The 21634-nt window shown below is 58.2% G+C and overlaps 1 protein-coding gene across 4 annotated transcripts; it reads left to right on the top strand.

Annotated features, from left to right (window-relative positions):
* The first annotated feature begins 199 nt into the window (after positions 1-199).
* On the top strand, positions 200-21634 carry LOC136300286 (diacylglycerol kinase delta-like). 4 transcript variants are annotated; one of them, XM_066202581.1, is made up of 30 exons: positions 200-251; positions 1216-1460; positions 10882-10992; positions 11107-11187; positions 11410-11514; positions 11723-11855; positions 12024-12130; positions 12553-12678; positions 12825-12927; positions 14402-14564; positions 14660-14768; positions 14936-15075; positions 15211-15292; positions 15811-15902; positions 16159-16258; positions 16465-16705; positions 16936-17034; positions 17146-17245; positions 17676-17783; positions 18255-18348; positions 18427-18534; positions 18698-18811; positions 18944-19078; positions 19162-19328; positions 19457-19574; positions 19655-19741; positions 19834-19950; positions 20037-20148; positions 20626-20795; positions 21210-21634. In XM_066202581.1, the coding sequence occupies exons 2-30, from the start codon at positions 1263-1265 to the stop codon at positions 21282-21284; spliced, it is 3495 nt and encodes a 1164-aa protein (XP_066058678.1). In that variant the 5' UTR covers positions 200-251; positions 1216-1262; the 3' UTR covers positions 21285-21634. The 4 variants fall into 4 exon arrangements, with proteins under 4 accessions (XP_066058678.1, XP_066058677.1, XP_066058680.1 ...); XM_066202580.1 differs by having other exon boundaries at positions 18252-18348; XM_066202583.1 differs by having other exon boundaries at positions 18252-18348; positions 20668-20795; positions 21210-21633.

Below are 21634 nucleotides of genomic sequence, written 5' to 3'. Positions count from 1 at the left end.
TGCCGCACACGGATGCGCGCGGCGGCGCGCGGGTGCCCGCCGTGCCCGCATGCTCGGGGCCGTGCGTGGGCCGCCCGCGCCGCGCAGCAGCGCCCGCCGCGCCGAGCAGGCCGGGGCTTGCGGCAGGGGCAGGGCCGGGGCCGCTTGCGGAGGCGCGTCCCGGCGGGGCCGGGGGGCGCTGCGGACGGCGGGCCGGGGCCGGAGAAAGAGCGACCTTGCACCAGCGGCGGCGGCGGCTCGGGTCGTGCAAGGTGTGTGCGGGGCGGGGGGCGCTCCGCCTTCCCCCGCCTGGGCGTGCTGCGGGATGCTCGGTGGGGATCCGACACCCGGCAACCCTGGGGCTGGAGGAGGCAATGCACCCAGGGAGCTGGGGGAGGTCAGCAGCGCTGCCTTCACTCCCCCCGTCTCCTCTCCCCGCAAAGCTGGTTGCTGCGCCGAGAGACGGCACCGCGGTTGCCGGCAGCCGCGGGGAAGGGGGAGGGCGCGGCGGAGCCGGCCCGCGGTAGGTGCGTGGGGCTCGGCACGGTGCCGTGGGGTGCCCCCCGCCACCCCCGGCCCGGGCACGGCAGCCCTGCTGCCGTCCAGGCTCGGTCGTCGAGGTACGTGCCCCCCAAGTCCCTCCTCAGCCCTCGGTGCCGGCAGAGATGCCATGGGGTGATGGCTTCCCCGGTATGCGAGAATCCCGCGGTCGCCCCTCCATCCCAGCCCACCCGCAGTCACCTGCTCGGGGCTGGCGACCCATGGGCGCGGGAGGTTCACCCATCCCTTCCCAGTTGTCGAAGCCAGACGGATGGCGGCGTCCAGCTGCTGCTTTTCATGGGGATCCCTGCGCTGTTCCCGGCCACACAGGACAGCCCAGCATCTCGGGGGTGTGCAACAAGGGCAAATAGCACAGGTTGCGGGAAGGGGTTCCACCCCTCTATGCACCAATGTACCAATGCCCGAGCATGGGGCAGCCACAGTCTCCTGCGGCCAAGCCAGGGACAACGTTGGGATGCCAGGTAGGCTGAGGAATAGTTGCGACACTGAAAAAAGGCACGTAAGGAAAACTTTGCCTGCAAGGGTGCCACCCTGAGTGTCATTCCTGGCGAGGAAGCGCCATCTCCCTTGATTTCTAGGATTGCACCTCCCAGCTGGTGGAGTCCTACAGGATGAGGGGCCATGTATGCCTCTTCATGGCTCTTCCTCCATTCCTATGTGTCCTTGTCTTTCCAGGGCTGTCATAGGAGGCTGCAGAGCTCTGAGCCAAGCCAGGTTGGAAGATGGCTGAGAAGCTGGTGCCTGGGGACTTGTTCTCGAGGAAGACCCGGGAATCAGTATTGTCCCTGGACTCAGACAAGCTGGCTCCCATCTCACCCGAGGTGGGTGGTGAGGAGTCGTCTGACAGCGAGGGCGAGCAGGAGGACAGTTCTCACAAGCTCATCCGGAAGGTTTCCACCTCGGGGCAGATGAGAAGCAAGGTCAGGGTTGGGGGATGCCGTGGGTGAAGGGCTGGCTGGGTGTGGGGTCACTGCTGATAATGGGGCAGGGGAATTTACCTTCTCTAGGGTAGAAATCAGTGCCAGGTTCTTGCTGCTGGCAGACTTGACCCAGCCAGAGCTGGGAGGGTTCTGGCCCCCTGTGCCCTGTGGGAGGGCACATAGAAACATGCACACCCCACAGTGGTAGTGCCAGCATTGGTCCCATGGGGCTGTAAAGCATGGATTTTATCCCACTATCCAGGAACAGGGCCTTGCCTTACCCAGTAAGGCAAGGTATGGCCTCCCATACCCAGTACCTTGCCTTCATGCTGCATTTGTATCCCCTGGGTTCCTCTTACCTGTCCCTGGAAGAAGGGGACTCTTTTTGGGAGGCTCTGCCGCATGGATGCTCTGGAGCTGAGATTTAGGGTCATGCCAGTTCTGTAGGCTCCTGGGATCCCACACGCTGCTGCAGGCACTGCATGTGCAGGACTTGTTGGGTGGCAAAGTGGAACCTGCATCTTTCCTAGTGCCCCAGATTAATTTGGCTGTGCCAGCTCCCCTGCAGGCCCCATTCCCACAGATCCACTCCCCAGTAGTGGTTTGCTGGACAGATGGGAACACCTTTGAGGTTCAGATGTGACTGGCATGAGAGTAGCTGGAGTGTGTGTGTATCAGTTTGCTCAGAAAAAGCTATTTTGATAGTACTTACAAAATATGGGGTGTGGTACCTTTAGCCAAACAGGAGTGCATGGTCAGATGTCCCAGGTCAGGACAGTGAAATGCAGTACAGGGAGAAATAACCTGGGCCAAATGGCTAGGTATGACGTGGGGAGAGAAGGAGGTTTGGGGGGGACATTTAGGGGAGGGAAGAGGCAGACAGTGCCAGGAGGATACTCTGGATGACATGCTGGATGAGTGGTCCCTTTGCATCTACCTTTCAGCTGCGGGAAGGTGGTAGAGTGAGTCAAGGCAGTGCCTGCAGCATTGGGCAGCACACGGGGGCTGCTAGAAATTCCTCTGCAGCCCGCTTCTGGTGCCAGCCACCCCTCAGTGGGGATTTGGTGGCTGTGCTGCTCCAGGGAGAGGGGAGAGCTCTGAAAACACAGCATAGGAATGCAGTTGTGGAGCAGGAGGGTATCACCAGACTCTGGTGTTGGGTGCTGAGGGCATGAAGGAAGGGGTATGAGGCAGTGTACTGGGTCTGGTGGTGGCTGTGGGGATGCTTGGGGCTGGAGCAGACTCCCCTCCTGCTGGCCTTGCTTGGCTGTTGTGCCAAGCCTGGTGCTCTGGCATGAGGATGCCTGCCCGGAGGCATGGAAATTGCATGCTTCTAGCCTAGCACTGTGGGGTTTTCCCACTTGGCAGAAGAGATTTCTGGGGCATGGGGTATTGAGGGGGTTCTTACTGAGTCCCTCTGGCTGCTCAAGGAACATGCCTCAATTTCCCCTTCTTTGAAGCAGGCTGGCAGCAGTTCTGCCCTCTCCAAGTTGGCTGCCAGGTGGGTGTAGAGGGCTATGCTGGATGCAGGGTGTTGGGGGTGAAGCATGGTGGGAAGCCAGGCCAGTGGGCCAGGTCATGGGATGATTAATTCTGTGTGTGAGCCCTCAGCACCCTTCCAGAAGGGCAGCAGTAGCCACTGAAGTTTGCCTTGCAGCACTTGCCATGCTGTGGGGCACAGGGACATCACAGTGACCCATCAATGCCAGGAAGTCCGAGGGGAAGGGGCAGATGGCTGAGCTATGCCCATGTCCTACAGCAGCAGCACAGGAACATGACCATGCTCTGAGCCCCAGCCCAATTGCCAAAGCCCCCCATACCACCAGCAGATTCTGGCCTCGCTGCTAACAGGCTGCACGTGGGGAAAGGCTGTCTCCCTGCCTGCTGTGGCTGCTGCCCACATCCTGCCTGGCATCAGCAATGAGCCATGCAGGAGATGATGCTGTGCAGCGTGCCAGGGGAGGCAGGTGGTGTGATGGATGTTCAGGTAGAAATGACATGTCTGGGTTAACAGCCCATGGAGCTGGGGGAGAGAATGAGAGCTGGCAGGGCTGGAGCTGGAGGGGCCTGAGAGTGAGCTGTGTATGCCTCCCCCGCCACCTCTGTGTTTCCAGTGTTGGGGTTCAGTGTTTTTCCTGAGGATGCCTTTGCTCTGACCCAGATGGGCAGGACCACACTTGCCAGCCTGGCCTCTGGTTGGATAGACTCCTTCCTTCCCTATGGAGATTAAGATTTTTGATTGAGAATGCTACTGCCACCCAGGTCGGGCTCATAGCCCTGACATGGCACGTGTGCTGCCTATCACTCCAGCCACAGAGTGTGTCATGGTAGACACCTTCCCGAGCAACACCTCTGTCTTGACATTCTTGTCACCCAGGTAGGGGCTGGGGTAGGGAATCATTGCCTGCACCCCAGGGGCAGGTACCTAAAGAACACAATAAGGGAGAATTCAGTGCCAGGGTGGCAGCTCTTGAGACAACAGGCGGTGGGGGGGGTCAGGGCACACTGTCCTAATTTGGGTCATATGTGGCGGGTGAGGTGCTGGAGAGGGTCTATAGGAGCCTGCCATGTTGAGGGGCTGGGAAAGGTCAGGTCCCCCACCCCACTGCCCATCCACACTGATTGGGGAGATCTTGGTCTCTGGTGATGGAAGGAGGCAGCTTCTACCACTCCAGGTTGTTGTCCATCCCCTGGGACACAAGTAGGTGAGGATCATTTCAGGTTTGCTGAATCCTTCTGATTGCTGCTCTCCAATCCCTGTGCTTCTGCCCATGAATGCCCATGCCCCCACATCCCTTCCTCAAGCCTCCGTATCAATCACATTCCCTCACTCCACACCTCCAGGCTGGAACTGCAGACACCCTGTGGAGTGCTTTTTGCCAGCATTGGGTGTGGAGGCGGCAAGCTCATTGTGCTCAGTGACAAAAGCAGCTGCCAGATGCAGGTGTCCCCGCCGGACTGAAAGGCTCCAGGATGGATGGGGTCTTGCTGATGTTGTCCACGCCCCCCCACCCCAATGCAGATGGGGGCTGTCAGTTGCCTGTACCAGGTTTTAGGTGTGCAAGGGCAAAGTGGGAGGGGGATGCTTCCCAGCACTGGTCCCCTTAGGGCTGAGTGTGGAGAGGAGGCAAAGGGGAGAGAGGAGGCATTGGTTCTGGGGTGCACCAACACATTTGAGTTGCTGGGGGTGGTGGGTCACATCCTGCCCATGTGGCTGGGGCTTTCATTTCCTAGCACTGCCTCAGCACTGGCTCTCCCACCAGCTGAGTGGAGACAGAGAGTGATCCAGTAGCACTGTTTGGTTCAGCGAGTGACAGGTCCTTTGGTGATTGCAGCAGAGCTGGGAGGTGGAGCAATCAAGGGGGGCACAGTGGGGTGCATGTCAGGGATCCAGGGTTGCCCATGGCATGGACACAATGTGCATGGCCATGGTGGGCAAGGGCCACATGGCTTGTCTGCTGTTTGGAAGGGGGATCATGTTCCTGAATTCCTGATCTTGAGATATATCATAGCTGCTTGGTGGGGCTGAGGGACCCTCCATGGGGCTCAGAATCCTCCCACGGGGCTCAGGGAGGTCAGTGGGGTTACTGGTACTGTGGGGACTGAGGGCTTCTTGTCCTTGCTGCAGGCGTTGAGCATCCTGCAGGCTCAGGGTGCCCCAGGAATGGGGCAAGCTGTGCCTGTGCATATTGAGATGTTGGGCAGCTGTAGGGAGCCTGGTGAGGCAGTGCTGTAGAGCCAGGCTGTGGGTAAGGCTGCCCACTGAGTGCTAAATCCTGGCCAAAAGATTAAGAAAGCAAGGTAAAGCTTTCCAGGCCTGGCCCCAGTCAGGCAAGGCCCCTGGCTGGGGCCAGGCCTGGAAAGATGAAGGCCAGGCCTGATGCTTTCTTCTGCAGCAGGAGGGTGGACCATGGCTCCTGGGCAGTGCATTCTCCAGACTTGGCACTGATGGGACACTAGAGCATCTCTCATACAGAGAGAACCTGGAAGAGCTGGGACTGTTCAGCCTGGAGGAGAGACTGTAACCAAGGGGTCCCTAGTTTTAGAAAGGGAAGGTGCAGCAAAGAGGGAACTGGGCTCTTCTCAGTGGTGTCCGCCAATGGATAGAGTTGAGAAAATAGGAAATTGCACCCCAACACAAGGAAACACTGTCTGAGACCAGGGAGGCTGGGCTTGCTCTCATTAATCAGGGCTCGCCAAGCTGGTGCCTGGGGTGTGAAGATAGCCCCACTGTCACTAGCTGGATGTTTGTGAGGTTTCTCAAGCACTCTGCCCTCTCCCCACTCACTTTTTTCCATTATGTGAATGTTGCTCTTGCCCATCAGCTCTTGCCCACCCCTGCTGGGCAGAGTGGGAGGGCTGTGCCCACCAGCATTGAGGCATAGGGAGCAGGGTGGAACTAGCAGAGGTTGGGCTGATGGGATGCCTGCCAGCAGGATGTTTGGGGCCTAATGTGGCTGTAGACAGGGAAAATGACCTCATTTTTAAGAAGCAGCTGCTGGATGATGTGCTTTATGGGGGTTGCGTGTCTTCTGGGGGCTCCATTCCTCATTCCTCTCCTGTTAATTCTCTGTCCCCTTTCCCCTTGCCTTGTGGGCATGATGTGATGGCTTGTCAGGACTGGTGCTGGAATCTCCTTTTAAGCATCCACCCAGCATGGGGAAGGCATATTGTGGTTGGTTCTGCAATGGCAGAAAGCTCCATCCTCTGGAAGCAGCTGAGCCTGTGGGGCCATAGCACCCGTCAGGCACTGAGCCCCCCTGACTGCCCAGTCCCGGAAGAGCTCTGCTGTGTCACGAAGCCTGATAAGGTTTCCAACTGACTCCAGCCCATGGGGTGCCTAGCAGCTGGTGGAAGCCCTGCAGCTGGGCTGTTTGAGGTCTGCCAACCTTCCTCTGCTGTCCTGATGCCTGCTGGCTCAGCTGGGGGATGAGCTCTGATGCAACTGGACCCCGGCTTGTGCCCAGTGGGCTGCTGCGCTTGGAGCAGGAGGGTGGCTGCCTGGAATGATACTGGTGCAATGCAGGTTGGTGTGTTGTCAGGTTATCCTCTTTCCCTTCTCCTACCGTGTGGGGCATCGTGTGGTCACAGGGACAAGTATATCCTTTCAGGAGTGGTGCAGTGTGACCAGCTGTGTGGGAAGACAGTGTGGTGCTCACCAGCCATATGTGACGGCATTCCTGAGCAACAACCTTCCTGGCTCTTCTCCAGGCACTCCTTCACTGTCCAAGCTGATCCCAGCAGGAAAACCCTCCTGCCCCAGCTGTAGTCAGACCTGCCTGCACAATGGGCTCTTCCCAGGGATGGTGGTGGCAGAGCTGGGAGAGTGGGGTAATGGAACAAAGCAGCATCCTGGGGCTCTGCTTTAGGGCTGAAGGAAGAGCTGGCATTTTGGGTTGTATCCTGACCTGGAAGAATCCCTGCTGGAGGGTGCTGAGCTCCCCTGGGCTGAGGTTCAAGACCCCTGCTTGTGCTGAGCACACAGCCTGTGGCATGATGGCCTCAGGGAACCAGCCCAGTCCTGGCACTGCAGGTGGCTGGTCATCCTCCGAGGGCCGTTTTTACCTGTGTCCCCTCTGAGGCTCCGCTGCCACTGCCACTTCAACTGCATGTGAGGTGGCAGTGTGTCTGCAGATGCTGTATGGTTTCATTCTTGCCTTTGCCTTCCTGCCCTGTGCCTCCGGGATCCCCTCAAGTGCTGGTGCTGAGTCTCCTGGGCTGGAGAGAGCAGGGAGAGACCTCGGGATGGGGCAGTGGAGTGCTGGGACAGAGTCCTGTAAGGGAGCTGCCCTCTGGCTAACTGCTGGGCAGGTTGTACCTGGCTCTGGGTGTGCTGCCTCGATTGCTGAGATGGGACCAACACTGGCTTTGCTGAGGCTCCCTGTGGTGCTGCCTGGGGCTCTCCAGACAGAAAAGCTGTAGTTGGGATGAGTGGAGGGGCTTGCGTTTGTTTTGGGGTGTGGGTGGCACACTGTGCTTTCAGCTGTGCAGTTACAGCTGTGCAGGTGCAGAGCTCCCTGCCCAGAAGCCAGGGGCTGCAAGTGTCCCTAAAACACTCCAGGAAGAAGAGGCAGTCTTTGTGCTGCAGGTGCTCAGCTCCAGCTCTTTCGAGCTCTAGGGTACCTAACAGCCACTTACTATATTATTGTGGTGACCCTGGTGCCCTGGACAGGGCTCCGGGGAGCCAGCACAGCAGGGGTGATGCCACCCTGCACGGCCTGTCTGCCCTTGCCATCCCCACTCCTTTCCTGTTTGCAAAGAGGAAAAACTGGGCTCACCCAGCAATACTGCTGCAGTGTGGCTTCCCACGGTGTGGCTGGGCCTGCTGCTGGCCTTGGCCATTAGGTGCCTCTCAGGTCTCCTCCTGTTGTTCATTCCAAAAGCAGGGGTCCAAAACCATGGAGCCACCTGGGAGCTGCTCAGCTGGAGCAGGTGCTCCTGGCTGAGACCCATTGTGAAATCCCTACAGCCCCTCAACATAATACCCAGGGTCTGGCCTTGGCAGGACAGACCATAGTTACTTGCCCAGCCTGAGAGAGGGACTTCCCAATGGTGCTCCATGGTTTGCCCCGGTTCCTCCCCCTTGCAATGCCCCTGACTCTTGGTTTCTCCTCTCCTCGGAGTGTCTTCATTGGTTGTGGGACCCAGTGACCAGCCCTGTCTCCCCTATAGAATACTGACCTTACCTGTCCTTTGCTCTGCCCCCATACCTCAAGGTCATTGGCTGCTGAACCCCATACTTAAGCAGGGACAAGCAGATGTCTCGCCCTCTTGACTCTGTGTCTCCCTTTGGCTCCTAGAAATAAACCTGCTGGAATTGATCTGGTGTCAAGGCCTTCTGCCTCTCCCAGTTGTGCTAGCCACGTGGTGTGTATGGATGTATGAGCTTGACTGCTTCGCCTGAGTTTCCCCAAGTGGCCTTTCCACCAGAGAGGTTTATTGGGATCTAGGCTCCATCTTAACTCCTAAATTCCACAACGCCACAACCCATGGTCAAAAAATGCGGCAGGTGGGTGGCTTACCACAGTGAGATCCCAAAACAGTCCTCTGGCACCCCAGACTTGTGTGCCTGCCCAGGCAGCGTGGGACAGCTGGGCTCCTAGGCTTATTTTGAAAAGGGGACCTGCCTTATTTTCCCCAGAGAGGGTTTGTGTGGCCCTGTGCTGGCACCAATGGAACCTGTACCACATGGCATCACACACCAGGGATGATGGAGCCTGGATGGGCAGCTGTTGACATGAGCTGTGCAGCAAAAAGCTGCACATGGCGACGCAGAGGGCTTGGGCTTTGATGCCCAAAGAAGCCCCCAAGGATGGGCGTGGGGAGAGGTGCCCCCTGAGCTTCTCTGCATCAATTTTGCTGTCCCCATGCTGGGATGGCTAGGGATTAGTCTGCACTGGTGGAAAACTGAGGCACACTCCCCCCAGCCATGGTATTGGAAGTGTTGTAAAACTCTGATGGGTGTTGTGGTGATGGTGGGGGACTCTGCCTTTCAGGGCAGCTGCATATTGTCCCTGGGATAGCTATGGCTGTGACATCTTGGGGCTGAGTGATGACTTTCTGCTGCTGTCAGGAACTGCTGCTGGGGGTGTTTCGGTTCTGACCCTCCTTTGCAGGAGTGAATGCCATCCTCTCAGGCAGCCAGTCCTTGCTGTATCCTGCCACCCATGTGGCCCTGGAGCCAGGCAGAGTGCCTATGCCCAGCTGGCTCCAGCCCCTGCTGTGATAGCACTGAGGTGCCATCATGGACCCACCTCTTCTTCCATCTCCTTGTCATCCTTCATCCTTTTCTCCTGCTGCCAGTGCATGCCGCCACCTCCCCCACCATCACAGCTCCTCACACCACTCCTCACTGTCACACACTGCCTGTCCTTTGCAGCAACAGCAATGACTGCAGCAAACACGGCACCTGCACCTGAGTGCAGCCAGGTGTGGTGAATGTGGTGTTTGGGACTGGATCCCACCTGGCCATGGCAGGACCCTGGCTTGTCCCCTCCTGGTGTGGGACAAGGACTGCTAGGGTGCATGGTTTCTGTGTGGATCTGAGGGTCACAGCTGGACCCCACTGGAAGGACCCCTCTGTGCTCTCACAGCTGAGAGGCCAGGGAAAGGACACAGTGTGTCCTGGGGTGCTGGCACTGGGGACAACTGGGGTCTTTGAACCTGCAGTGATATTCCTAGGCATTATGGTGATTGACCACAGCCAAACTCTGCACCAGTCTTGGGGAGTGATAAAGGCTTAAAACATCCCTCTTCAAACTCCAAGCTGGAAGAGAGCAGGGAACAACATGGTGGGTGCCCCAGGGAGGTTTGAGTGGGTTAGGCAATTGGGAAGTTGAGGCTCAGAGAGCACCCCAGGCAGAGTGTTAGCTTCTTTGTGACTTTGAAGGCTCCTGCTATTCCTGGTGCTTTGGCCATCTGATTCAGACCCATGGGGCAGTAGATTAAGGCTGAGACCTGGGGGTTGGTGTGTTTGCAGGCTGGTGGGTGCCTGGGTGCCACCTCTTGCAGCACATGCGTTGGCACAGGAGTGCAGAGCCCCAGGGCCATGGTTCCCTTGCTGTGCCCTCGTGCCCAGTGCTAATTTGCCATTAAATGTGGCTTGTAATCATGTGCCTGGATTTGGTACAACTACTGTGGCAGCTAATTGCAGAGAAGCAGTCGAACAGAGCTGCCGGTGGTGTTTAAAGAAGATACAATCAAAGATGAGGCAGTGCCAGAGCATCTCTGCTGCCCTGCTCAGGCTCATAGCCATGTTGCAAACACTAATTAATTGAGTCTTGTAAACATCACTCCAAGAAGGGTAAATATTGGCAGGTGCTGTGTTTCGGGGAGGGCAAAGGACAGGCAGCCAGGTTGCAGTGATGCACTGTGCTGCAGGGGATGCTCGGCCTGCTGTGGGTTGCCCTCAGCCCCAGGTTGTCCCCTCCAAGGGCTGTGAGAGCAAGGCAGAGCTGGCTGCACCCCAGCTGTCTGCTTTCCAAACTGGCTGGGGCCTCAGTGCCCACATAATGTCACTTCCAAGATGCAGTCCTGGTATCTCTGGGGCACTGGTGTCCTCTTAAAGGAAGCTCTCCTGGCTCCAGTTCTGCCCTTGGCTTCTAGGGAGCTGCAGCAGGGTGAGGATCTGCAGGCACTGCCCTGGGGATGGAGTGGAAACAACAACAGTGGAGGCTCTGCACTGCTGGAGACCTGCATCTTCCAGGCCTGCCATGCCCAGCAGCATCCTTCCAGATCACAGGGAGTGCCCAGGCGATGGTGGGCAGGGAACATAATTTGCCCTGCTACATGCAGCAGAGAGTGAGCCCCAGAATGTCCAATCTGTGCTCCTGGGGACCCAGGGACTGATGTCACAGGGGAAAATGGTGGCTTTGGTGGTCCTGGGGGGCTGTGGGAGCTCAGGACACTGTGGTCTCTGCAGAAGAGCATAAAGGAGGGGCTGTTGCTGAAGCAGACGAGCTCCTTCCAGAGGTGGAAGAGACGATACTTCAAGCTGCGAGGCAGGACACTCTATTACGCTAAGGATGCCAAGGTAGGCTGGGGGGATGCTGCCAGCATGCGCAGTTAGGGGGGACCTGAGCCTGCCAGCCCAGAGGGGACAGAGATCCCTGCCTGGTGGACTGGGACTCTGATTCCTCCCTCGCAGTCCCTGATCTTTGATGAGGTGGACTTATCTGATGCCAGTGTGGCCGAGACCAGCACCAAGAACATCAACAACAGTTTCACGGTGAGGGAGGTTGTGGGGCCTGCACTTTGTGGAGGCCTTGGCACCTTGTGGGGAGGCACTACAGACCTCCCTCCTACCCCCAGAGCCATGGGGCACTCCATAGCATGGCCTCCTGCTGCTGGAGGTGGCACTGGTGTGCCAGAGATTGCTGGGGTCTGTGCTGGATTCTGGCTGGCCTGGCGGTGGCCTTGCAAGAGAACATGGGGATGGTGGCTATTGCAGGTGATCACACCGTTCCGGAAACTCATCTTATGTGCGGAGAACCGGAAGGAGATGGAGGACTGGATCACTGCCCTGAAATCTGTCCAGAAATGGGAGATCCATGAGGTGATGTGGGCAGGGTGCTGTGTGGATCCATATTTCCATGTAGAGTGTGTTTGCCTCTCTGTGCCTTTGACTGCCAGACAAGAGCTGCTGCCCTTGGCATAGCCCCACCACGAAGACAGGAATTGGGCTGGGAGGACTTGGGGGGCCAGGAGGGAGAGAGTGCTGGCTGAGGGTCCCAGGCACTGATGGGGCAGGGCTGTGCCTCCAGGCCACACAGTTTAACATGGAGCACTTCTCGGGCATGCACAACTGGTACGCCTGCTCCCACGCCCGCCCCACCTTCTGCAACGTGTGCCGCGAAGCTCTTCCAGGGGTCACCTCCCATGGCCTCTCCTGTGAAGGTCAGTGCTGGGATCCTGCTGGGAGGTGGGCAGGGCAGCCTTTCAAGGCTGGGCCAGACCAAGAGTGGTGCAGGGTGATGCCCACTGCACAGATGGAGGGGGGTTTGGGACCAGGGATGTGCATGCTGTGGGGACCTTCCCTGCTCCTCACTGCTCCCCACCATGCAGTCTGCAAGTTCAAGGCACACAAGCGCTGTGCTGTCAGAGCCACAAACAACTGCAAGTGGACGACTCTGGCCTCCATCGGCATTGAAATCATCGAGGATGAGGATGGGGTAAGCAGGGGACTCCCTGTCAGGGATTCTGGCAGGACAGATCCTTCAGCAGTACTGGCCTTGCTGTACCCAAATCAGGAAGCAGGAAGAAACTGTAGCTGTCCCCTGCACTGTGTGGCCTCTGGGCTTGACTCTGCAGGGGCATGGCTTGGGGACACCTCCTCTGGCGCCCTGTATCAGAATCCCTTTCTCCTGTCCAGGTGGGGCCATCTCCACAAATTTTCTGGGGACATATCTGCCCTGCCTTACATGCTAATGGTTTCAAGGGGCCAGACATGCAGGGATGAGAGGACATGGGAGGGGTCCCAGACCTGCTTTGCCCTGCTGCATGGCACTACCTCCATGGGGCTTGGGGAAAGAGGTGGCCTATGACCTTTCCCTCAAGCGTGCAGAATGCCATTGGTAGCTGCCCTTCTCTGCAGGTGGCCATGCCCCATCAGTGGCTGGAGGGGAACCTGCCTGTCAGCGCACGCTGCGCTGTCTGCGACCGGACCTGTGGCAGTGTCCGGAGGCTGCAGGACTGGCGGTGTCTTTGGTGCAAGGCCATCGTAAGGATGTACCCATCCCTCTCCCCACCCCTCTCCCAGCACAGACAGCATTACCGCTCTTGTGTGCATCTCTGGGAAAGCTGATGCTAGGGACTTTGGTACTGCATCCCCCAGCTTTGCTTATACAGGTGTTCCTGTGTTCCCAGGTTCACAGTGCCTGCAAGGAGCTCCTTGGCAAGAGGTGCCCCCTGGGCCAGTACAAAGTGTCCATCATCCCACCAACTGCCTTGAACAGCATCGATTCTGATGGTGAATGGTGGAGGGCACAGGGCTGGTCTGGCGGGGGTAACAGGCTGTTTGGAATAGGGCTCTGAGCTCTCTGACGTCCTCTGGGGGCTTTGACTTGCGGGGCTGTGCCTGTTTTGTGGGTCAGCAGGAACACCACCTTCAGTAGACAATGCCTCTCCCTTAGTAGAAGACTGCTTGTTGCCTTGCACTCTGCTTCAGGGCTTGGTGGTATTCTATGGGCTTTGGGGTGGCACATCTTGCCCGCATGTGGCTTTAGCTGCCCCTGCCATGCCACCTCTTGCAGTGGCTCAGGACATGGTCCCTCTGTGCTGGGATCAGTGGTGCCAGCTCTACACCCCTGAGGTAGGCTGTCCTCTGTTGCACCTCAGTGGTTCAGCATCTCTCATGTCAGGATAAAGCTCTTGCTTGGGTTATTTCTCAGTGCCTGAAGCTCAGCTGTTTTTTTGGTAGTGCAGAGCACAGCTTTGCCCTGGCACAGGACACTTCAGGGAAAAGCTATGTGGGGCATGAGGGGACCCCCCTGGCTATCTCCTTCTCCTGATGGGCCCAGCTGGCCTCAGCTGAGCAAAATCTGTTCTTCTGCTCTGGATATTTCTTTCTTCATTCTTTAATGCTTTTCACCACTCAGCTCAGGCAGTGGCTCATTTGCCTCTTGTTACTCATCGGGATGCTGTCAGGGTAACCATCACGCGGCTGCTCCTCAGCTCCAGAGCCTTGGCTGCTGGTGGCTGATCCCTGGCAGCATCTCTGCCCTGTCCCTCTCCAGCAGCCCAGCCATCTGTGGCTGTGACTGTTGCCCACCTGACTGGGAACAGCTTAGCAAGGCCTCCATCCCCCCTTGTCCTGCCACGCTGTCCTGCTGTAGCATATGGGTACTGCTGGCAGCAAGCTTTGCTGCTGCAGCCCACAAGTCTGACTCAGCAGCTCCCAGTGCTTTGTGTTACTGGTCTGCTCTGCTTGGCTGGGCTGGGAGTAGAGACGGAGTGGTGGCCAGGCAAGGAGAGGGTGGGCTGTGGTGATATTGCCCCCATGCTCCTTCTGTGGGGGGGATGCAGGGGCTCCTGGTTGCAGTCCACGGGGCTCTGAGGGCAATGGGCTGCAGGTCTGGTGCCAGCGGCAGGGACGGCTGATGTGGTCCCTGTTGCAGCATTGCTGGGTCTGCCAAGGGAAGGAGCCTGCATACACCAGCCAGGGGGCTGGGATGGCCAAGATGTGCCTGAGGCGGGTGCAGGCTCTGGGCCAGTTGTCAATCCTGCTCTGCCTTGGGCACATTTCTTTCCCTATCTCATTTCCTTAAAAGCACAGTTCTTCCTCTTCCCTCTGCCCTTCATCATCCCCTGGATATCCTCATCACTGCTCCTCCTGCCTCAGCACCCCACGGGTTGGGCTCCGCACAGATGGAGTGTCCACACTGCTCTCCTGAAGTGTGTGTGGGGAGTGAGAGCCGGGGCTCACGTGTTTGGGCTTACTGCAGGTTTCTGGAAAGCCACCTGCCCCTCGACCTGCTCCAGCCCTCTCCTGGCCTTTGTCAACTCCAAGAGTGGGGACAACCAGGGTGTCAAGTTTCTGCGCAAGTTCAAGCAGTTCCTCAACCCAGCCCAAGTCTTTGACCTCATGAATGGGGGCCCACACCTGGGGTAAGCACCAGCCTGAGCACCCTGGAATTGCCTTGGTGGGATCCTGGTGGGCACCTGGCACAGCACCCAGTCCCTCTCTCCTCTCCCCCGCTCAGGCTGCGCCTCTTCCAGAAGTTCTCCACCTTCAGAATCCTGGTGTGTGGTGGGGATGGCAGTGTGGGTTGGGTGCTCTCTGAGATTGATGCCCTTGGCCTCCACAAGCAGGTGAGTGGGAGTGCCTGGCATTGTTAGCGCAGGCTGGCACCATCCCCAGTGCTAGTACACTCTGTGTGCCCCAGGTGCTGCCAAACAATGGGCACAGCAGGGTTGGGAGTGTCACAGGTGCTCTTGGGGGCTGCTCTGAGCCCCCCACTCTTGTCTCTCTCCTGCAGTGTCAGCTGGGTGTCCTGCCGCTGGGGACTGGTAATGACCTGGCACGGGTCCTGGGCTGGGGCAGCCTATGTGATGATGACACTCAGCTGCTGCAGATCCTGGAGAAGCTGGAAAGGGCAACCACTAAGATGCTGGACCGGTGAGCAGGGCACAGGATATATGCCTCTCTATCCCCTCTACCTTGGCATCTCTTGGGCAGCCTGTCCCAGTTCCTTGCCTGTCCCCATGCTAGGGGGCCAGGAGATGGCAAGCAGCCATGGTCTCTGCTTGGCAGGTGGAGCGTGCTGACCTATGAGGCCCCCAAGCAGTCCCCCTCAGCCCTGAAGGAGGAGGAGAATGGGGACTCCAACATCCAGGTGGGAACTGTTGGCAGTTGAGGGCGTGAGATGTGGAGGACAGACTGGAGGGCGGGTTCCTGTTCAACCCAGTTCAGGGACACACAGGGAGGGATGGCACAGGAAGAGGTCGTGCTGGGGGTCCCTGGGGATTGGGTCTATGGGGGGGCTTGCAGTCAGCTGCATGCAATGAAATGCCCCTGGCAGGTCTCAGCCTGGTATGTGCAGTTGGGAGCAGGCAGAAGGCGAGGTAGAGCTAGCCTGCCACCAGCCAGCTGCTTTGGACTCTTCTGTGTGCTCCCCTTCAGCCCCTTGCCTCAGTTTCCCTCCTGATGGGACTGACCTCCCATCTGCCCAGCAGCATGGGCATGGCTACCCTCAGTGGTGGGGAGTGGGCTGAATAAGGGTTGATCCTTAGTTCATCCCAAGTTCATCCTTAGAACATCCCAAGTTCAAGGCTGTCTGGGTAAAGATCCATCCCTGAGCGAGGCACATGCCAGGGTGGCAAGGCTCCAGCTGTCTCCACCTGTGCTCCCCAGGTCCAGATCTCCCATTATGCCGACTCTGTTGCCTTCCACCTGGCCAAGATCCTGGAGTCAGACAAACACTCAGTGGTGATCTCCTCTGCAAAGTAAGGAGGAGGCTGTTGATGGGGGTGCCAGAGCCCCTTTGCTGGGTTGGGGCATGTCCCCAGGACCACTGCACCCCCCTCCGCCAGGCTGTCCTAACTAGCCTCCAGCAGCTGCCAACTGTGCTGGTGCCTGGCAGATAATCCTGGCGCTGCCCTCTGGAGCAGCGGGTGTTATCTCAGCTGCCTCCCTGACTGGCATCTGTGCCTAGCTGGCCATGCTGTGCCCCTCTTGACCTCCAGCCACTTTTCTTGGCAGGTTCCTCTGTGGCACTGTCAATGACTTTGTTACTGAAGTGGGGCGGGCTTACAAGAGGGCAACGGAGAACAAGCAGGAGGCTGAGCTGATGGCACGGAAGGTGTGTTTCAGGGGAGCTGGAGGGCTGGGTCAAGCTGGTGGCACTGCCCCTTGTTGTGTATATATTGTCCGTATATTGGGGTGCCCAGGCATGGGGAGTCCAGGTGCTTGGGGAGTGTCCAGGCACTCACAGTGCCCAGGGAAGCACCCAGCACTGGTGGGGTCAGCAGCTTGTGCCAGGTGCTGAGTGGTGTAGGTGTCCCACAGTGCGCCATGCTGAATGAAAAGCTGGACTTGCTGGTGCGGGAGCTGAATGAGGAGGCTCAGGCCATCATGGTCCCTGAAGAAATGGCACAGGCCACCCATGCTGATGTCAAGGACCAGGAGAAAGCTAGCAGCTTCAACCCGAACCCCATGCCTCACATCTTCAAATCCAAGGAGCAACTCATGCTGCGGGCAAACAGCCTGAAGAAAGCCCTGAGGCAAATCATTGAGCAAACAGAGAAAGGTGAGGGAGTGGTGGGCGCTGGCAGCTTCTCACATGCTGCAGCAACCTAGCAGGGGCTGTGAAGCCACAGTGGGTTGGTGCGGGACCCGTGCCTTTGTTCTTCCCTGGGATTCTTGGGATGGCAGCAGTGGCCCCACCCTAGGCCCTTCCTGGTACTAGCCCACTGGGCTGACATGAGGAGGGGCCACAGGGCTGCACAGACTCCCTGTCATACTCCTCTTTGGCTCCAGCTGTGGATGAGCAGAACAAGCAGACCCAAGCCTACCAGGGCAGTGTGGGCCCCAGCAAGGACAGGTCGGAGGAACTCAACAAGGAGGAGGAGAAGCTCAGTAAGATGCCAGCAGGGCACATGGCATTTTGTGGGGGCATGGGGGTGAGCTGTGGGATGAGCTCAGGGTGAGAACCCATGTGGCAGCTAACTCCCTGTCCACCCTGGCCAGGCTCCCGGCAGGTGACGGTGACCTCTGCATCTTCCTCCATCATCCTGGACCGGCCAGACACCTTTGGCAGCTTGCAGTTCCCTGAAGACCCCAGCACCCTGTGAGTCAGGTGTTCTGCATGCCTCGGGGACCCTGGCCCACTCTTGCTGCCCATCACAGAGCAGGAGCAGAGCTGGTACCATGCCATACTGCTCCTCCCCTTTGAGGAGCAGTATGGCATCCCTGGTACCAGACCCTCCCTGGCCAAGCAGTGCCCATGCTGGGGGAGCCTGCCTGTGCATGGCGTGGGATCTCTGGCTGACGCTTGGAGCTTGGTGCTCCTGCCTGCAGGCAGGTCCCGGCTGTGCCATGGGTGTCCCACTCTGGTGACTGATGGAAACGCAGCCATCCCTGCTAGTTTTGGTCAGATTTCCCAGTGCCAGCTGCGCTGCTCCAGTGGGTGTTACACCGCATCCTCTGGTGCCAACCCAGAGTCACCAGTATGCAGCTGCTGGTCAACCTGTTTGCTGTTCCCTGTTTGCTGCTTTCAGCCACTTCTCGGAGAAATGCGTCATGAATAACTACTTTGGCATTGGCCTGGATGCAAAGATCTCCCTGGAGTTCAACAACAAACGTGATGAGCACCCCAAGAAGTGCAGGTTGGCTGTAACCCCCAGATTTCCCTAATGAAAAACATGTACCCCTGGCTCTTCAGTGCCTGCACCAGGAGGGACCATCAAGATGCTGGGAGCCATAGGGGTGACTCGGTGCTACTGTGCTGGGGATCCCTCCTGCAGCAGATTTTGTACCTGCATCTGTTACTGGGATGAGCACACCTTGGTGACAGGCTGCAAACACCCCAGAAAGGGTGAAGACATGAGGGCTTGGTGGGATTTACTTGCTCTGCACCTGGAGAGAGGGACATTGCCATGCTGGCATGGAAGGGTCAATATCTGGGTGCAACATGCTGCACCTTGGCTATCCTGGGAGGTAGCAGGAATTGAGGAAACTGAGGTAGGGCCAAGAGTCCAGGACCATTCAGCACGGTGCCCTGGGAAGGGTGTGGAGCCTTCCCAGGGCACTGTGGGGAGCCCACAGCCCCTCATCTGTTTCACTTTGCCTCACAGCAGCCGCACCAAGAACATGATGTGGTATGGGGTGCTAGGCACGAAGGAGCTTCTGCAGCGCACCTACAAGAACCTGGAGCAGCGGGTACAGCTGGAGGTACAGGGCTGGGAAAACAGGGACAGGGTGGGAGGAGCAGCATTAGAGCGGCCCCCCAGGCTTAGCCCTCTCTTGCAGTGTGACGGGGTGCCTATCTCGCTGCCCAGCCTGCAGGGCATTGCTGTCCTCAACATCCCCAGCTATGCTGGGGGCATCAACTTCTGGGGAGGTACCAAGGAAGACAATGTAAGTGCCAGTACCATGAGATGAGTTGGGTGGCATAATGTCCTTTCCCCAGTCCTAAGAAACCCTAGGGCTGGGGTGTCCTTGCCTTGGACACACATGGGGGAAAAGCTGGGTCCCAGCATGAGCCCATTTTGGAAGTCTCACGTGCAGTGGTCCTCTACAGAATTTTGGGGCTCCATCCTTTGATGACAAGAAGCTGGAGGTGGTGGCAGTCTTTGGCAGCATCCAGATGGCTGTATCACGGGTCATCAACCTCCAGCACCATCGCATTGCACAGGTAGTGGGAAAGCACCCTATAGGACCCCAAGTGGTGCCAGAAAACTTTTGGGGCTGCAGTGGAGCCTGAGGCAGTGTGGCTCTGCTCAGCTTGGCAGCTCTTGATGCCACTCCTGGACTGTCTGCCCCACAGTGCCGCATGGTGAAGATCACCATCCGGGGGGACGAGGGCGTCCCTGTGCAGGTGGATGGAGAGGCCTGGATCCAGCCACCTGGCATCATCAAAATCCAGCACAAGAACAGAGCCCAGATGCTGACAAGGGACCGGGTGAGATTGGGGTGCTCAGCAAGACCATGCTGGGACATGGGGAGGTATGACTATCTCAGAGGGGCCATGTCTGTCCCCTGCAGGCATTTGAAAGCACCCTCAAGTCTTGGGAGGACAAACAGAAAGGGGAGAGCTACCGAGCAGCCACACGGCCACGTCTCAGCTCCCAGCAGTCCATGGAGTACCTGACTGAGGAGGAGAACAGCATCTTGCAGCAGGTCTCACGGGTCGCTGAGACCCTCATTGCCAGGTCAGACTGCGGGAAGGGGAATATGGTGGGCACAGGGAAGGAGGAACTGTGCTGTGGCCATGCAAAGGCATCCAGGCCAATGCCCAGCCCAGGGGAGCCCTGGCAGCTCCAGCCCCTGTCACCCACAGGATCCATGAGGCAGCCAAGGCTCACAAAGCCGTGGAGCAGGAGCTGGCACATGTAGTCAATGCCAGCTCCCTGGCACTGAGTGAAGCCCTCTCCCACAAAGCTGCTGGCACCTCAGAGGTGAGCAAGGAGTGTAAGGCAGCCTTTACCCAGGCCCCATGGGCCCCTGCTGCTCAAGGGGTTATCCCTCTGTCCCCCAGTTTCTCAGCAGGAATATGGCTGTGGAGGTGGTGCTGAGCATCAAGGAGCTGTGGGCTGAGACCAGGGCATTCCTGGAAGGGAAGACGGTGAGTGAGGGACTGGAGAGCGCCCAAAGCTCCCCAAGGCTGGTACCTCTGGGGGTAGCAGCAGGGTTGGGTATGGTCCCTGTCCCCCACAGCTGGACTCGCCGCAGGAGGAGGAGGCGCTTCACGGCCCCCTGAGTGTGCTGGGCCAGGAGTTGCAGCGGCTGCTGGACATCCACTGGCTGGGCCCTATTGCTCACCCTGCTGAGGAGGTGGGTGCACAGGGACTGGGGTCTAGAACAGACCACTGTCTGGTCTCAGGGAGCTGTAGCATCCTACCAAGCCTGGCTTATCACAGGAAGGTGCCAGCAGTGCCAACAAGGGCAGCTTTAAGCTTCGCCTCAACATTCCCAAGCCCAGGAAGGAGAAGGACAAGCTGCAGAAGCAGAAGGCCAACAGTGCACTCCCAGGTAAAGTGAGAAGTGTGCCAGGGAGAGACAGGTGGTGCAGTCCATCCTAGAAAGGACCCCCTCTGTGCTGACCTGTCCCTCCATCTCCTGTCCTGGGCATGCTGGGGAAAAATCCTCAGGAAGGGGGAACAGGGCATCATCTGGCTGCCTGGGCGTGTCACCTTTGTCACCAACAGCCCCTTACAGCTTTTTCTGATATGAGACACGCAGAGCACCCAACCCCATAACTACTTGGCTAGGGGGAGAAGGGGGCTCTGGTACAACTCAGACCTTTCCTTGTCCATGGCTGGGAGTTTGGTTGAGCGGGAGCAGCTCAGTTGGTTCATAAGTAAGCCAAGGAGAGGAGAGACCTCTGCAGCCTGAGCAGGCTGTGGCCTCTGGCCCTGCTGGAGCCAGGAGTGGGAGGGGGTATGCTGGCTGCTGACCACAGGCTGCAGTCACTGCTGCCTGCCCTGCTGCGTCCCACTGCCTCCACAGGCCCCAGCAGTCCACCACTGTGGTTTTCCTCCCTGCTAGCAGACAAGTGGGGCTCCGAGGAGGTGGCAGCTTGGCTGGAAGCGCTCGGTTTAGGGGAATACAGAGACATTTTTGTCCGGCATGACATCCAGGGCTCAGAGTTGATTCTGCTGGAGAGGAGAGACCTTAAGGTACAACCCCCTTGTGCCTCCTGAGGGACCCCCAGCCCTGGGGAGCATGGTGTCCTCCATCCCTCCTCTCCCTATCCCTCTTGGTGGCAAGTTGGCCTTACATCTGGGTTCACAGAGTTGAGCTTGTGCACAGGGGTGAGGAAGCAGGGGAGGGGGGTAGCCTTGGTCCTCCAGCTTTGCAAGGCTCCATACACCTATCCAAAGCAGTATCAACAGCACCCTACCCTCACCTGCATTCAGGCAAGGGGATATGCTTTCAAGAGAACAGAGAGCTTTAAGCAAGCACTATGCTCCAGCAAGGGAGAGCATGGGGAGCTGGGCTGTGCCTCATCCTCCACCCTGTGGTTTGTCTACTAGCAAGAGCCAAGAGATGCCCCCTGCAAATACATCACCTCCTTTTTCTCTTTCCTGTAGGACCTGGGGATCACCAAAGTGGGCCATATGAAGAGGATCCTTCAGGCCATTAAGGAGCTCAGCAACCTGCCCTAGGCTGACAGCAGGGCAGCAGCCCAGCTCACGTGCTGGGTGGGTGCTGCCCCCAGGGAACAGGGGTTGGGTAGGGGAACAGGTCCCTGCCCCATATGTATGGAGCCCCCCCTGCTTGCCTCGCTTTAACTGTCTGTCCCCAGTGTCCCTGGAGCCACTGCTTCTCCCCCAGCCTATGGGGCTGGAGACACTGAAGTGGAAGTCTACCTGATAGGTGATGTGGTCTGACCACCAGTCCAGCCCCATCAGGGTCACTATAGGAGCTGGGACCACCCTCTGTGTGCTCAGGCGGGAGCCAAAGCAAAGTTTCCCCTTCCCTACATGGGTATTTATGCTGTGTAAATATTTGGAGA

The sequence above is a fragment of the Chamaea fasciata genome, unplaced genomic scaffold (genome assembly GCF_029207755.1).
Source record: "Chamaea fasciata isolate MVZ Bird 193981 ecotype frontalis unplaced genomic scaffold, bChaFas1.0.hap1 SCAF_22, whole genome shotgun sequence".
NCBI classification, from domain to species: Eukaryota; Metazoa; Chordata; class Aves; order Passeriformes; family Sylviidae; genus Chamaea; species Chamaea fasciata.
Note: the sequence above shows the minus strand (reverse complement) of the source record. Positions and strands in the feature narration are given on the sequence as shown.